A 17,566-nucleotide genomic window follows, 5' to 3' on the forward strand; every position below is an offset into this window, starting at 1 on the left:
CTGTGTCCTGTTTCTTTCATTTGCGTTTTCCGAACATTAAAACCTCTGCTTAAAAAGACAGCAGGAACTGGTTTTGGCCCTTAGCTCCTCTTTAATGTCAGGCTTAAACAACCAGCATGTTCTGATATGAACCATGTGCTAAGTCTTACAACCCATGCTTTTTGATACAGAGTCATATTAAAGTGTTGCTAATGAATGTTGAGTCGCTACTGTATTAGCAGGCACAGGAGACTTCCCACAGACCACAGAGTCGGCAGCATGAACTCCCACTGATCATTTCCCAAGCATAAAAGACTGAAGCACTGTAAAATGTACAGATTGGCAATTGTTAACATCTACTATAAAAAATGAACACTAAGAAAAAACATACGATTGTTAAACAGCAGATTATTCAAATCCTGTGTGTGTGTGTGTGTTTGTGTTGGTCCTGGGGGGAAGGGTGCAAGGGCAGTTGTAATAACACTCCCTTGAAAGACAAAGATAGGCAACATGATGTACTTGGTTTGGTTTGACAATGCTGGAGAAATGGGTATATGTTTCAGTCAAAGTAGAAAAGGGAGCATGCACGGAATGAGCAGCCTCTGTTATTGGCTATTTATAGACGAGCATTACAGAGTCACAGTAGTCCCTGACCTCCCCCACTGTTACTATTGATCTTCACACAGCTTCTGCCCCTGCTTAAACATCCACATAAACAACCTCATGCTCCTTTTCTGTTGATCTCTGGTGCTTTGTCTTCTTCGTCTCCCTAATTTAGCTTAGCTGAGGACACCCTTTCTACGTTACAGAAAAAACAATATCAAAAAAACGTGTCCTCCTGCAGATTCAATGTAATAGCTTCAGTTATATCAACAGAAGTAAGGAGTTAAACCTCCCTTAGCTGGAGAAAAACCAATATGGCTGCTGGCAGGGGGATTAACATGAGGGGGATGGGACCGAATACAGTATCATGGTTCCTCCACATGCTTTACTAAAGTCCTTGAAGAACAACCAGAAATAATTTCCCTGTCTTTAACGTCCCCAAGCGCCGATGAGCAAGTTACATCAAAAATCATTTGAATCAAACACATTGAGTTAAGCACTTATCAAAGAACATGCAGCAGTAATGAACACTCCATGACACTTTGGTGATTCACTTTGCTTTACCATGTGGAATATATCTTAAGAGTGAGAAAGGATCACATTCCAAATTCCTGCAATACATGGGGAAAGAGGGAGGGGGTGATTTGGATGCTTGGGGGGTGGGTGGGTGCTCCCAGAGGGATGTAGTGTGAAAACTGCCAAAAGAAGGTTATTTTACTCCAGCACTTAAGATAATTCATCTAGCCAAATGAAGCAACAACATAACGACAAGCTAAAAGCAATTTGGGGAGAGCATTGTCAGCTGAGGTCAAGGAAAGATCACCCACATCTGAAAAAGTGCTTAGTATGAAGAACTACACCATCATTCAAAACAGGCTCTAAGTGAAAAATCCAGGAAGAGCCAAATGGAAGGAGACGGAAATTTAACCATATGTAAAACTCAGTTTATCATATCAACACTGCTGCCTGCAACCTAACCCACAGCCACTTACCAAAGATGAATACATATGGAGGCACACGGTGCAATTCACTACTGCATCGAGATAAGCGATAACACGAACAACAACAAAGCACTTGAGGGCATCAATCACAGGGAACACTGTGAAAAGTCTGTCTTGAAAATCATTTAATCATTAACCAGTCTCAGTGTAAAGGACTAATCCCATCAAATGTTGCACACAAGAGCAATGTACCACCAGTTTACTAAAAGTACAGCATCTGGGATGTTAATAACATTACATCTGGAACTAGTCTGGAACTAATTGTGTTCTTTTTCAAAATGTTGAAAAATTAAAAAAAAAATGTTAATATATAATTATTATTATTTACTAATAAATTCTGGGCAGTGTAATTAAGTGTTTTCCAAATACTCTGCAGAGTCTGCTTTGATCTGACACAAATCGTTCAACAACAAACAATCTACTAAAGAGACAATCAAACCGGTTAATATATATATATATATGTTGAATTATGTGTGTTTAGTCACCGGAAACCATTTAAAAAAAGCTTTATCACATGAACTGAACTGAACCTCTCGTCTCCAAATCAAACATATTCATGTTTAGTTCAACAGAATGCAGTAGTCTCCTGCTTGTCTTCCTTACCTTCCCATGTATCCATTTCATGCTTCTCCCAATCTGCCTTGGCCCCATTCAAGCAGGGACTCAGCTAAAGAAAGGCTACCGGGCCTGGTCGCCTCATCACTCTTTTCTTTTTCTGCCTTTCTCTCTGTTCTCTCTCTCCCTGCAACCTATTTCCTCGACACCCTGCCCCTCTCTGACCACAGGCACAGCCCAGCAATACCACTGGTCACTTTACTGCCTGGTCACGTGACAGAGTTCAAGCCCCGGGGTCACAGCTTGGCTTGAGGTCCAATGACAGCTAGGGGTTATCTGAGTGGAACTGATAGTCCTATTTTCGCTGCCGTTCAACAATACAACAAACCACCACCCCCTCCCTGGCTCTCACCAAAATTAGTGTCCCCTCCCCTCAGTCATGCCTATGGCACTTCTGAAGAGGACTAAAGAGGATCTCCAAGCATAAACACAGGTTCAAGCTGACAAAACACACAGACATTAACTAATTGAAGCACTTAGTGAAGCAGAGAAAAGGTTTAAAGCTAAAGTTTCACAGCTTGCTTGGTTACAAACTGAGCAGAGTGGAAAGTCCAAGAGGCTGAGAGCCAACAAGATGGAGCCACTTTCTGTTCCTGAACATTTCTCTAAATGAAAAAAAAGGCTGCATCTCAATTTGAAGTTGGGAGTCAGGGATTCAGAGCTGTAGCAATATTTAATTCCCAACAATATATAAATCTGGGCAGGAAAGCTCATGTAACATCTAGGGTATATCCCAACATCTGTGTCAGTTGCCAATTGTATTTTTTTTCCCTCTAATCTTTTAACCACCATGATGTTTCATGGACGGGTCAGGTAATGCTGTTAGCCAAATGCAGTGGCAGGAGTGTAAACAGTGTAGTGCAAAGTATAGACTTGTTTTATTTACGTCCGAAAGCTGGCAAACTAAATTTAACCGAACATTCACTTGGGAGGCTTTGTGGTCATCCCATTTAACCAAGTTATCCTTCTTGTATTCCTGTCAGGACTGAAGTTGCATGTTGTCCCTCTTTATCTCCTGTGTCTTTTGTCCGCATCCCGACTGTAAAATATCTACTAAAATCAAGAAGTCTAAACATGTACAAATATCACCATCGTAGTAATGAACCACTTTGGTTTTTAGACTGTGGTTCAAACAGAATAAGACTTGAAATTGTTTTCAGTGTTTTTAGAAAAAATAAATAAGGAGTATGATAGGCGATTGGAAACTCAAGCTCTATGAAACTCATAGAAACTACAACAATCATTTTCAGCAATTTTGTAAATGTAGAAACAAGTAATTAAAGGTAGCATCAAACATCCTTGTTGATACTGTAGTTGACTCATTCTTTGATTTAAATCTTGAGTTTGTGTTTTCTACTCGGAAAAATGTCTTGTGCAGCTGCTTGTGTTAATATATTTAACATTTAAGAATATTGACCTCTTCCAGTGAATCATATTTATATTCCTCTGGGTAAGGTAACAAGACAAAGTTTTGCACTGAAACTCAGGTAACATATTGGTGGGGGAACCAGTCGAGCTCAGAGCTTGCACCCTTGACTTGAATGACCATCCCATTCAAATTCACCTGGCAGTCAAGCTAAATATCTAATTTTGTGGCAAATATGCTTGTAAGTATGATTTGAGGCCTTCTCTTGGTGCCATGGTGACCAGCCTTAAACCAGTGAGAGCTAGAGGTATCTTACCATCCAGTGGGTTCTCTTCCTTCATCCCCTCCAGTGGCCTGGCTAGGGGGCCATAGTGAGAAGCATCCAGTGTATCACACCCTAAACTCTGATGGCTAACCTGGTGCTCTGTGTCCACCAGCCTCCTCTCTCCCCGCACCAAACTTTACAGTGGACAAGCCTGTCCTGATCATCCAGCCAGTCCCCCAGCCCACCCTCTCCACAACCCCACCCTACCAATACCTCCTGTTCACTCTCACAGCAGCAGCACCCCGCCCCCGTGCCCAACCCCCCATGTGAATGCTAATGACCTGGCCACACTAAGTCACATATAAGAAGCTTTTCACATTCAAACACACCACAGAAGGATAGCTCATATGATTGCATACTGGCAGAGAGAGAACTGAGACATGCCCCTGAGCCTGGGAGGGTTCACAGCAACTGAACTGTCCTGGCCAAGCAGGTTGGTGAGCCGGCAGAAACAAGTGGAACCTGTTGGTATGGTCGAAGATGGGCTTACCATAAGAGTCTGATCCTACATGTCACTGCGTCCAAGGCAGGGCGTATAAGGAATTGACAAAGGTGTTATATCTGGACAAGTCTTTCAAGCAGATTTGAACATTTTTTTTTTATAGTCCACTTTGATTTAAGGGGTGGAGAATTTGTCAAAGTGAACTGACCGAAAGCTACTTTAAATGCAGATGTAATAAAATTAATTTTTATAGTTTAACGAGCCTTGAATGTACCATTACCAGTGGCATATGTCACCCTTGACCTTAGCACCTTTCCTCCCATGAGCCGAAGATGAATAGCATAATCAGCCATGTTGCCTTTAACCTTGAAGGCAGATGGAGCACCGACAGGGTTGAGGCTCTGCTGGTTATCTGCCGTCATGTGGCAAGGGGTGCTACCTGAGAGTCGACCTGAGGTGCAGATCCTTACTATGCTACACTGATACTTCACATCTTCACCTTCTCTTGTGAAAAGCACACCTACAACATACATGTGAAAAGGAAACTGCCGCGCAGACATATCTGGGTGACCACTATGTCCACCTGCCTACATTAAAAGACACATAATTGTGACTTAAAGGATTATGAAAAACCCATATCAGCTACACCAGGGAGGTGATGTTTTTGCCCCCGACTGTTTGTTTGGAAAAACTACTGTGTTGATTTCCACGAAACTTGGATGAAGGATGAGACACAGGGAAAGATTTTTTTTTTCACTTTCTTTAAGCTGTAAAATTGTTTGTATTTACATATTTTTTTACACTTTCACAAATTTCTGTGAATGCTGAGAAAACAGGCATATTAATGTGACTGATATGAGCGTGTGCATTGAAGTGCAGATCCAAATAGTATTGGGCCTTGGCAGGGGGTTGTGCTCTATTGAATGCTATTCTTGTTTTACATATAAATTGACATTTCAACTTAAGAAGATGGACCTCGACACTATTTGGTAGCAACTGAAATGTCAATACCACAGAGTATCAAATATATTCTCTGTTCAATCCCTCAGTCGTTTTATTATTCCTTCTTTTTGTTTGGAAAATAGACATAAAGTGCCCCAACATAAATTTTTTCTCTAATTTAAAATATTTTAATCTGAATAAAGTAATTGTGTTGTTGCTTATGTTTTTAACATATGACAACTTCGGCTTAAGTGGCACAGTACAGTAAAATATTTTAATCTGAATAAAGTAATTGTGTTGTTGCTTATGTTTTTAACATATGAGAACTTCGGCTTAAGTGGCACAGTACAGCTTCTTCTGCAATAAGTAACAAACCTCAGAAACAGCCATGCACAGATACAAAAAATGTGTTTGTTTCCCTTAAGAAAGCAAGTTTTTCTGTAATTGTGAATTATCCCATTAACCATTAATCTTTGTCACAATTCTCTAAGGCTGCATCCATACAGCGACGATTTCAAACCAGAACTAACTCTGTCAACACAAAAGTTTTGGCTACACATGTAAGCAGTAGTATCAATGTAAATTGCTGAATATAACTGCACAACAGCTGTTAGCAAAGACAACAGGATCAGTAAAGCCTGTAACTGATTATCCATGCACGTTCTACACTGGTAGCTGAGGCTCTAATGCTGTTGTTTCCCCCCAGACGGGTGTCATGGGATCAGCCCCAATCAGCAAGCAGTTGTGAGTGTCCACGTCATTATTTCCAATCATCTCCATTTCTGCCTGTCTAGACTAAAACATTGCTCTGGAGTTTTCAAACTAAAACAGGGCCAGGAGCATTACCAAACTTGTCTTTTTTAGTGGCTCTAGAACTGCTAAAAGTGTAGTAGTGTGGATGTGGCTTAATAACCAAATGTAAGTTGTAAAAAGCAAAGGGTAATTTTGCTATATAGAAAATGTTTTGTGATGATGTTTTGGCACATTTTGAAAGGATACTGGCTGAAATATTTATTAAAGACTTGATGTCGGCTTCAGCCTCAGGGGTCCAGTACGGGTCAGGATTTGATTAAAGTATTCCTCTGTAACTAACAAGACACAGAAATGTTTCCTGTAAATGAAAGAAAAACTCTCGGCCTGGACAAACACAAATGAGGTTTAAAACGTCAAACTTCACAGAGAATTTGTAATTTGCCCCTGACAAACTCCTGATGTTGTTGTCTCTCAGACAAGAGTCGTGTTTTAAGGTGAAAATGTGTTTTATGTCAGCAGCCTGACAGACATTCCTGATTTTTGCTCTTGTCGACTTTGCCGCTCCTGAAACTCCTGCAGAACCCATTCAAATGAAACTAAATTCTTAGCTGGAAATATGAAGTTGATTCAATGTCAGCTCCAATGTGCTGATCGATGCCTTGATTTCTGCATTTGCCTAAACATTTAGTAACAAAGGGCATTTCTTTTGTTTGAGCTCCCATCCCCCATCTACACACAGTCACACATCTCTCCACTGTTCACACAAAGAACTTCAACAGGCCACAGGTCACACTGCTTGTGTTCTGCTGTAAACATAGATACATCCTGATCCAAAGCAAGTACACAGTATTCATCTTTTTCCTGACGGATCACAAGCTTTCCAAAGCACGTAAGACCTTCAGCATTCCTCAGCAGATGAATATACAGAATATACCTTATTTAACAAACAAATCTTTTGTAGATTTTCACCTTTTTTAAAAATACTGAGAATTATAGGAATGAAAGGCATCCAGCTCTAACATACATGGAGGCTCTTGCTTATCCTTTCCTTCCAGTTCTTTAGGGTGTCGGCAGTATGTAGGCAAAATCGGAAATCAACACCCACCCTTAAGGCAAGACCTAGCCTCCTTGGATTACACTTACCAGAACATTTTCTCTCAATGGCAAATTCTATAGATGAACAAATAGTTGTCCACAACTAGTTTTTCCCAGTCAAAGCAATTCCATTCTTCTTCCTGATGAAGTGTGTGATTCTCTGAGTCTTTATAACAATTACCTTTTACAAAGGACAAATAAATGATTTAATTAATTCAGGCCTCGTACAGAGGTGCAAAATTGAGAGTTTCAATAATAACATGTGTCGTCATTTAATTGTGGTGAGAGTGATGTGCTGCTGAGCACAATGGTTGCTCGATGATGGATTTACGAGTGTAACCGCAGGTCTCCCTCAGCCAAGGTTGGTGAAATAATCTATAATCAAATGAAAATAAAAAATTCAAGAAAATGTTTGCATTCAGTCACCTGCTACCTGGACACGTTTTGTATTTATAACTCATACGTGATTATCAATATAATTACAAAGTTTCCACACATCCATACATTGACTGATTGGTTCAGTTGCTCAGCACCTGAGGGTAGGGGCCCCATAGGGGTCCCAAGATAAACCTGCAGGGTCACAAAATGAGATAAAACCAAAATAAATGTGTCGTATTCCTGCTATTATCTTTACTTTTACCTTTACTGAGGCTGCTGAAATTTATTCCAATGAAAACAACTAAAGAATAACTCAATTCAAAACTATGGCCATAACCTGTGACAAGATGGCAAAAGTGAAAGTTGATTTGTTTTAGGGGGTCACAAGCCAAGAATATTGAGAGCCACTGGAGTAATTTGCTTGATTTTAGTTGTATATGATCCCAATTCATATCACAGCATGTTATAAGTTGTAGCATCAGTGAATATATCCTGACTCCACGACAGTCTCATGTTTGGTTGGTGTTCTGTCAGGGCTCTTTGGGACGAGTCACCTGGTGATTGTGTCTGTACGAGAGCTGACCTCTGGGTTTTGGTTTATATCAAACCTGAAGATAAGATTTACAATGATCCATGTTACATTCCCCAGATGCATTTGTTTTCTGGAGCCCTGATGACTAGCGGATCAATGAAATTGTTCTCTGCCTGAACTTCCAAAGGGCAAATAAAACTGGGGTGACCTGGCCAACATCTTGGATTTAATTACCACTAAAAACAATCACTCACAAGCCAGTCTCATGCTTTTAATTGATCCCAATTATTGATATATTCTGGTATTCCAGTCTGATATATACAAGACTTGGGTGATAAAGTCTGCAACATTGCATCTATCTTGGAAATAGTTTTTTAGTAGATTTCAAATTGATAAGACATTATATTGTAACTCCAAGTGAATTCCTGTTTGCTGAATGGAAAGGGTTGTTCTTGACAGGCTGGATTAACCTGATACAGGACTCCAGGGCAAAACTTTGCTGTTGGGCCCCTGCTGCCCACATTACATCACCTGCTTTGTTCTGTGCATTATGTTCATGTTACTTCACCTCCATGTTCCAGAGAACGGAATAGTACTTTTTTGCTGAGTGAAAGATAAGTAGATGAAAACGTATCTCTTATAACTGATCTAAACCTGCTTGTTGAGCGGTTCTCTTGACATTTCTAAATGCTCAGATTTAGTCCATCTTATTTGAGAGTCTTCCTCAAACAGTTCCACAATACACTGTGACTTTTTATTGTGTACATTCTACAGTGCTGAGTGAAGGTAGGAAACAAAGTCAGTGAGTGGTGTGTATATAAGTTTGATTGATTTACTTAACTGTTTTTTTTTTTCATACATTCGATGTCAGCTTATTCAGAGGTCTTGTAAGTAACGCACACAATCTTCAACTTCTCAAACATTGTGCCTTTACATTAAACACAAATTGTGAAAGATGAAGTGATTCAGAGAATGGTGTTGCCATGATGGAGATCAGGGCCTGGGCTGTGTGTCTGTCTCAGTCTGATATGGTGAAACAAAATAATGAAATTAATAAAACATATATCTGGGGCACTTTTGACCCAGGGTATGAACCATTACCGATCTGATGACACTTTCAACACGCGACAGACACAAAAAGGAAAAAATAAATATCTTCAGGTGAAAAAGTGGCGTCATACACCTAGAAGTCACTGATGAAGAAGTCAAGAGAGTTTGTGGTGATAAGATCTGACAACGGTGTCCGGGTGCCGTAAACATGAACACGTGATCTATGCAGGGAAGTTAATACGTCACTTCCTGCCTCTGTCGGCTGCACCAGCTCTCGCCTGAATAATGCAGAGGATTTGTTATTGTTGTGAATGCGTCTATGCAGAGAACCACCTGCTATGCCATGCATGTGTGAAAAGCAGACTATGGGTAAACTCTGTAAACAATTCTCCTGATCTGAACCATAGATCATGTCAGAAAAAAGCTTAAGATTCAACTGCCATAGAAGTATCTGTGGTGTTAATTGTATTCCAGTCACTCTGGTGTAAAGTGTTATAAATTAACCTGCCTCACCTGCCTTGACCTGCCTCATCCACTGTTACTCTTGCCTTATCGCATACACAAAACGATTATGTTTTGCATATTTTTCAGCACTACATGGGGTCATCTATATGGTGAATTTATCTTTTTGGCTACAAAAGAAATTCAGATCAAATGTCCTCACAGCCAAAATTGAAGACATTGATCTGTATATTTTATTATTTACAGAAATAAATTAATTGTGGAAGTGACCTGAGTCAGATCAGATAATGAGGCAGTGACGAAGGTGGGTCAACATAAGTTGGGGTCAAAGGTCATACCATGCATCTGACACAAGACTGAGAACAAGAAGAGGGACGTTCCCTGCCGAACTGTTTTCACCAGTGTTTCAGAACTACAACTGCTACATACTGTTTGACCAAATGGCATCCTCATGAACAGAATGCATACCAGCTCTGAAAACAGTGCTAAAGCTTAATGATTTTATCATCTCTTACAGTCCTGAGGGAATAAAACTAAATATATTACACAATATAAAAGCTGCACTGTATTCATTACAAGTTTACAAACGCACATTTATCATTTTTTTCATTACAACAAATACAAGATAGAAATTGGAAAATGTAAAACAGTTGAAAATTATCCAGCGGAGACCAGAGGAAAAATTCTGATCGATCCTTATCGAGATCATCCCTCCATTTCACCCAAACCCACGACCACAGTACATTGTGTATGTCTTACTTAATAATCAACAATTACTTTGTGATAAATCAATGTGCAAAACATTGCAAATAGGAATATGCACCATGTAAGGCCAATGCTTCATACTTAAAAGTGACTGATGTAATCTGTGTGCCACTAAAAATGATTGTGCAACTAACACCTGTTTAAGTCCAGATGAAACAAAGCAGAAATTATGTTCATCTCTGAGAATACGTTTACCTCAGTATTGAGTACAAAATATTGTTACCTCAGCCTTAGGATGGTTAAAAAGTGCAAAACCTAGAGAAGAGATAACAGTTTGGGCAGCTTTCACATCTTTGAACCATTAATCATTGTTTTAAATATTCCTTTATGTCAGGAGTGCAGCATCCATCACATCATCAAAAGGTGGTGGTGGTGATGACAACCCTCCCCAGCAGAGGGCAGTATCACACAAACACAGAGCCCGTGTGAGCGTTCTGTCAGCAGACAAAGAACCTGATAAGTCATCAGCATGAGCTGGCTTGTTCTCTCACAAATACAGGCAAATTGATCAAAGTGGAGCCGTGTGTGACCTGAAAGGCAGCAGAGCAGCCATTATAATCTGTAGATGTGGGCCAGCAGCTTTAGTAATGGAGGGTGCTGAGGGGGCTGACTCCTAATCGTCTTATCTGCTGCCAAACAACCAACACCACCTTTGATGTTGTTGGGTTTCTATCAGCAAAAGCGGTTTGTCTTCCATCGGTGGTCGACTATTCTGGATCAAACAGATCCTGTTCCAGCTCTAGAAAGTGTGGGTATCGTTAATAAACATTAACATTCACGTTTGGCACATTTCATGTGTGTTTTGTAAGTGAGAAAAATATAGTGTTGTAAATCCAGTTATCTGCATTTAAAAATGTACCATATACTCAAAAAGGAGGTTGAGACTCTTAAAACAGATCAAATACATGCAGGCAAAAGCACGCACACCACTGCAACAAGGTCTCAGAGTTCACAGTGGAGGCCCCGCCCCAAACCTGACACAAAGTATCTCCACGCAGCAGCTGACAGAGGTGTGTCTGTGCTGCCATGATGGATGTCTCCTCTGTCTCATTCCAATTGAAGGGAAGCAGTTAATGAGTAGTGTTAGCTGTACTGCTTGAGGTAATGAGCCCGGCCATGGCAAAAAATACATTGTTTGACATTTTTTTCTTGAGAAAGCTGAGTTTATTAACTACTGCTGGTAAATAACAGTGTTCATCTATTTAAGGAAAGACAACATTTAACCATTATATATATGCACACAGATTTCATCATCGTCATGACTCATGACTTTCAATGAGTAACAGTTTCAAAATCCAACACTAAATTATTCTCCTATTTAAAAAAAAACTCTACCAGTTGATATTTATACTGAACATTACTGAGCTGAGACTTGATTCATAAGGCTCCCTCCAACTTATTACATTAGCTTGATCTCACGGAAGAATTCAAACCAAAATCAACATATGTAATTTTGGATTAATACACTTAAAAAATACATAACTTACTTTGGGTGTGAGAGAAATGGAGGGATGACCTTGATTCATATCTGTAGCTGAACAATCTTCCTCGGATTTTAGACGTCCTTATATTGTCGTAAATGTTGTTCATCTGTTAAAAATGTTCCTATGTCGTTCTTATGCATTTGTTATAATGAAACAAATAATAAATGTGCCTTTGTATAATTGTAATGAATACAAAGGTAGAGTTAAATATTGTATACACATATAAATATAAATATATATATATAACTGTCTTGTATTATTAAATTTTTTGAGTTACCTACAAATTCTGCATATGATTTATAAATGTGCACATTTCCATTTGTGTGTGTAATAAAGTCAGCAAGCAATGTAGCTACAATTGGACATAAACCTTGCTTCTCAGTGCTTTTAAAGAAGAGAGAACAAGACGTAGCATCTCTGTGTCTCTCTGCCCTGTCGGTAATGACGGGTTAGGCTGGCACAAGGGCGTCTGCTACGCCTCCTTCAAAAGAGCTGCTGCTGAAGCCCGAGTGGGACTGGAGCCTGTCAAATTACAGTGGGATCCCACCTCACTTCCCACTCCCTCTGTCTGTCTGCCGCCTGTCTCTACGCTGCCACTCCTCCTTTTCCTATCTTTTGTCTCTCTGTCAGTACGTCATCAGTGCAACTCATTTTACGATTCTGAGACACACAATGCAGAAATGTTCAACATTTGCCGGCCATGCCCATGCTCCCTTAAATCTTGGAAATACTGTATCGAAGTTGGTGTATATGTGTGTGTGTGTGAGAGAGATAGAGAGATGCTTTGCGAGCATTTCTGGAATTCCGTCAAAGGCACATTTTCTGTCTGGCAGCAGTGACTGAGTCTGTCCCACAATGTGAACCCACCGGAGACAATGGATGTGCTGCACACTGTGAAGTGTTTGGTAGAATATCAAAGACGAAAGAGATTGCGAATCTTAACCTCAGACTCAGAGGTCAAACCTCATCTGTATGTTATCAATATTTTGATTTTTAAAATGTCGCAAAATAAAAAGCGATGGCTCTCAGAGGCCATTTTCGACAGCACGTAACAATGGAGGTCCCTCCAGTATCACCTCTTCAGCCCTTCCCCTCCCATATTCCTCATCCCTGCTTTGTCCATATCTAGCTCATCCCCTATTTCTCTCTTATCCAACACCACGCCATCTACACCCACCCCCATCCCCTCTCCATCCTACTCTATCTCTTAACACCCCCCACCTTCTCTCTCTCCTCCTTTTCTGTCCAGCCCTCCTCTTCTTGCTCCAGAACTGTCAGATGGCATTAGCTCCTTTCACGCTCATGGCCTGTAGGAATAACAGCCGTGAACCTCGCCGAACAGCGCCATTCTCCTGCTCCAGTTAGCTCTCCACTCAACACAGGCTGTTGCGCAAATACCAATGTTATTCACGTTGTGCCCCTTTACTTACACAACATGCCCCATTAAAGGGCAAAGCTAGGCAGATGCAAATCTCAGCAGAGAAGGTCATGGTGTGGAGAGAAGATGCGTATGTGTTGTATAACACGGTCACGCTCACTCATAATTATTAGCTCGTCCCCCTGACTCAAGGACCGACCCACAGCTTTGCTAAGATCTGGCTCACGTGGATCAAAAACGGATCCACTTCTTATCTGCTTATGGAGCTGCAGGCTGGAAATTGTGTTAAATATATCAGGTTCAGCTTATTTCCCATGAAGTTTCAGCTGCAGGGCAAGTTGTGGCTGGTATTAAAAGCCCACTGTGACCAATAAGCTGCAAATTGTGCAGAAGTTTTTATTGTGCTGAGAAACAGGGTAAAATGATTCTGATACGGCACGCACACATGTAACAGATGCTTCGTAAAAGCTGACACTGCCTGTCCAGTAGTTAATGTAGTCCACTCCAAAAATACTTACTTACAGTGTCCTGTATTTTCAACATCTACCTGGTATTTAAAACAGCTGTCTGATAGATTTAATGGTGTGCAAGGTTACTGCCATCGGGCAGAACACCACAAAGTGTAAGGGCCAGACTGAGCCAGGCCAGGCCAGGCCAGGCCAGGCCAGGCGAGCATCCCCTGGGGTAAAAAACAGAACACCTGAAACGAATCAAACTCGGTTGGAAGTGAGATTTCCATTTGTAGCTGTTGTTGCTGTGTCTGCATTGATTATCTGTGAATGTTATCTTATAGTTCTGGGGCTTTGAAACAGGGAACGGAAAGATTAGGTTTGCTAAACATAGTTTCTTTTGACTGCAGACCCTTATAGGCCAGTTCAAATAAATGTTAGAGAGCTGTGAACTGTGATTTGAGAGGATTGCAAGTAAGTACACTGTAATAATTGATAAGTATTCTGTCATCCAGATGTCTGAGGGAATGTTTGCATGTGTGAGGCAAAAGGAGCACTGCAAATACATTCTTGAGGGGGTGAGCTGAAATATTATCAGTCTGACAAGTAAGCGCAGATAGATTAATAAAAATATGAGGACAGTGTAATTTCTCATTACTGTGTAGTCGACAAGCCCAGCATGGAAGGAAGGCTTAGAGGCTAATAATCAAAGCAGATTAGCCTGAGCTCTGATAGATACTACGCAAGCCTGCTAATCATCTGAGTGATAACCATGAAGTATCCAATCAGAGTCAGAAATGAGCAGCGTATTTCAACTTATGATTTTGCTGCAATGATCTGAGCATCAACAACCCCTCAAAGTTCCTCTCTATGCCTTCCATTTGTTTCCTCCTGCCTGTGTCAGAGTAATTCTTCCATGTTAATACAGTATGTGTAAGTCGGTGCATATTAAGTGTGGCAAGGAAGGGTGGGAGGAAACACTGGAGCTTCAGAGCACCGGTGTTACTGTGATCTCCGGCCTGCCTGCCCTGTGATTTGGCCTTGAAATGACAGACCTGCCCCTCATTGGGCTACGGGTGGAGAGCTAATGACATGCTGCGTGGGCTAACATGACTATTAGCCCACTGTGAGCAGCAGGAACTGACAGGAACACAATTCTGTCATTACGCCCTGAGGAGACCTCTAATCAGAGAGGCAGAGACACCAGGAGAGGCCAGTAGCACTGGTTTAGGTTTGAGACAAAGAGGTAACGGGCTGGCTGTTTTTTGTTGGTTTTCTTATGTGTCAGTAAACATTAGATATATTGCTATATATTGCTGCATAACACTTAACTGAGTCAGTTCCCTGACTTTTAATGACACATATTCCCTTGTACTGCTGTTACACTGTCAAAAGTTAATGGAAAGTCACAGTTGCTGCTGACGAGTAAAAGTCGCATAGTCTCCCTTTAATTGCATAATCTATAAAAAAAACTGTAAAAATGCCCTTCACAATAACAGAAAAGGTGATGTCAATAAAAAGCCAAAAAAAAAAGATGGGAAGTGCTGCACTGGGACAAAAAATGGCATCTGTTTTTAGACATGAATTCAGGACAATGTCTGGTGAGAGGGGTCTGAACTTTCTTCAGAATTTACCTTTCACATATGAACAATAAGACAGGTCATTCTCTGCTCAAAAGCGGTGACACAGACCAGGAAAAACAATGAACCATGCATTTTTTGACATTTTAGCTTGAAAAATCTCCTGAAGAATTAGAATTGGAATAACTGTTGTTTGGGTGGCTTGTTAATTACCTGACTATTTGTTGTTGCTGTAACAAATTGACAGCTCGATTTTACCATTATAAATGCTGAACCAGCCATCACAAGGCAATGTCTGTTTTGTGACCGGTGTATTACTGCTCAGTGATACAGACTTTGACATTGTAAATATATATTTTCTGCTGACTTCACTGGTATTTGTGCAGTGCCACTCTTCCAATCCAAATGCTAACTCCTCTTTGCTCGCGAAATGGCGGATTAGACAAAGCTGAAAGTGACCTTCTTAAGATTTGAAAAGAGACATTTAATCTACCTGCTCCCCAAGAAGTGCCTGTGCTCTCAACTCTGCCTGCTCCATATCATAATGCCAGTTTATTAAACTGTACTACACTTTATGTCCATATTGGTATGACATATATTTGAATTGTCATCCATCCTATTGTAATTACAGCTAGGACAGTGAAAACAATGCATTTTTTCATTGGGTTGAATTAATACAGATTACCCCATTTATCTTACACTTCAAGAAGATTAACGCAAACAGAATTATAAGAAAAACACCAACGAGGCAGGTTAGCCTGTGAACATCCCTCCCTGCAGCAGGTGGAAAGCAGGAATGTGACAAGCTTCCATGTTGTTGCCCACAGTCTTTGTAACTATGTTAATCATACATTCTAATCAGTACAGGCACATACCTACCTGTCTGGGTACTTGGTTGTGGCTGGAATCTTACCTGGAGTTTACTCTATATCTTTCTTCTCCATTAGGTGCTGGATATTAAAGTATTTCTTTGAACATGTGTTTCCTTAGTTTTGTGTTCAAAGTTTTGTTCGAGATCTGCATTGATCTAAAACTGTGACCCACTTATCCATTACTGTACAAATGCCCATTTGAGGATGTCCGTGTCTTTCTTTATGCACAACAAAATAATGTGAGATATGTATTGGAATTTCGCAATATACTACAATACATTCAAATACTAACATCAAGTTTTAAAGAACTTAGAAAATTAAAGATGTCATAAAAAACAGTGGCCGAGGTCTGCATTGAGTATGATAATAAATGCATTGGTAGGAAAATAAGCCTGGCAATTTGCATGACAGCTCCTTGGAGCAGGGGCTGAATCCGCTGTCTGAACCTTAATGTCACAAAGTGTCAAGAAGACCAACGGAGCTAAGGCAAGAGAGTAGTGCCAAAGGGTGGAACAGAACTACCTAACAACAAAAACTATTCAGGGTGCCTACAAAGGGTAAGCCTATATACTGGAAATGTAACTGAATGAAAAATAAGAGCAATTTCATTAACATGAGAAAAAATAGCTAGGTAAGGAACAGTAATCTGACAAGGTGCCAGTAACAGCAAATATTATCGATGTAGAAGCAGGGGTACATAATATCAGAGTATTCCACTTACCTAGATTACTTTCATTGATTGCATCTGTGAAAACAGAGAACAAAACCCTTATCAATATACATGATCAATCGTGGTGGAATGTTGGCTGATTTGAGGACACAGGTTTGAGCCTTATTCACTGGTAGTCTATGTGCTACATCGGGACAGTTGGCCTGACATGCTGAGCCCTGCACGCTAGGAAGGAACAGCTACGTATATAGTGAACCCAGTGCAGTGCTACATGGTGCAGACAAATCACGGCCAAGGTGATTCCAGAAAAACAATGCTCTAGAATGAATTGATAAAATTCTGATACAACTAGCTGCCTTTTATGGAAAAGGAGCATGTGCAGAAAATACTTCAGTTCTTGTATATTTTATTGTGTCACTATTGTGTCAAGATTTGATTAGTGACATACGATATATGTATGTATCACACAGCCCTTACTTTTTAATAAAAATGTTTGAAATAAATGTCTATGTCACTACTCTTAGTGTTAAGTCAATAAAATATGGCAAAATAGTTCAAATATAATGTGATCACTTTAACTGGGTCAAACTGAGGGTCTAAATCACCACCAGATCATTTCGATAATCTGATCATTTTTATTTCACCATAACGGACTGACAATGAGATTCAGTGGTGTAGCGGGGTTGCTGATCTCCGTTATGTTAACCACATTCACAGAATCCCTTCTTGTTTGGGAATTTGTCTTCAAAGATAAAAGCATGTCGTTAATTTTGTTACAACAATGCTTTTTATCAAGCTGAATTACAGCTTTTATTTTGAAAACTT

At 40.2% G+C, this 17,566-nt stretch overlaps 1 protein-coding gene across 2 annotated transcripts in view; it reads right to left on the minus strand.

The window, feature by feature from the left end:
• Positions 1-17,566, minus strand: part of nr6a1a (nuclear receptor subfamily 6, group A, member 1a) — a 75,015-nt gene that overhangs the window by 16,156 nt on the left and 41,293 nt on the right. The window contains exon 3 of one of the 2 annotated variants that reach the window (XM_061072253.1): positions 16,793-16,816. The exons of the other annotated variant lie outside the window; for it this stretch is intronic. Within the exon in view, the coding sequence (XP_060928236.1) occupies positions 16,793-16,816 (24 nt within the window). The remainder of the gene's footprint in view (positions 1-16,792; positions 16,817-17,566) is intronic. 2 annotated transcript variants of the gene reach the window in all.

This window comes from Limanda limanda, chromosome 5, assembly GCF_963576545.1.
Source record: "Limanda limanda chromosome 5, fLimLim1.1, whole genome shotgun sequence".
NCBI lineage: Eukaryota > Metazoa > Chordata > Actinopteri > Pleuronectiformes > Pleuronectidae > Limanda > Limanda limanda.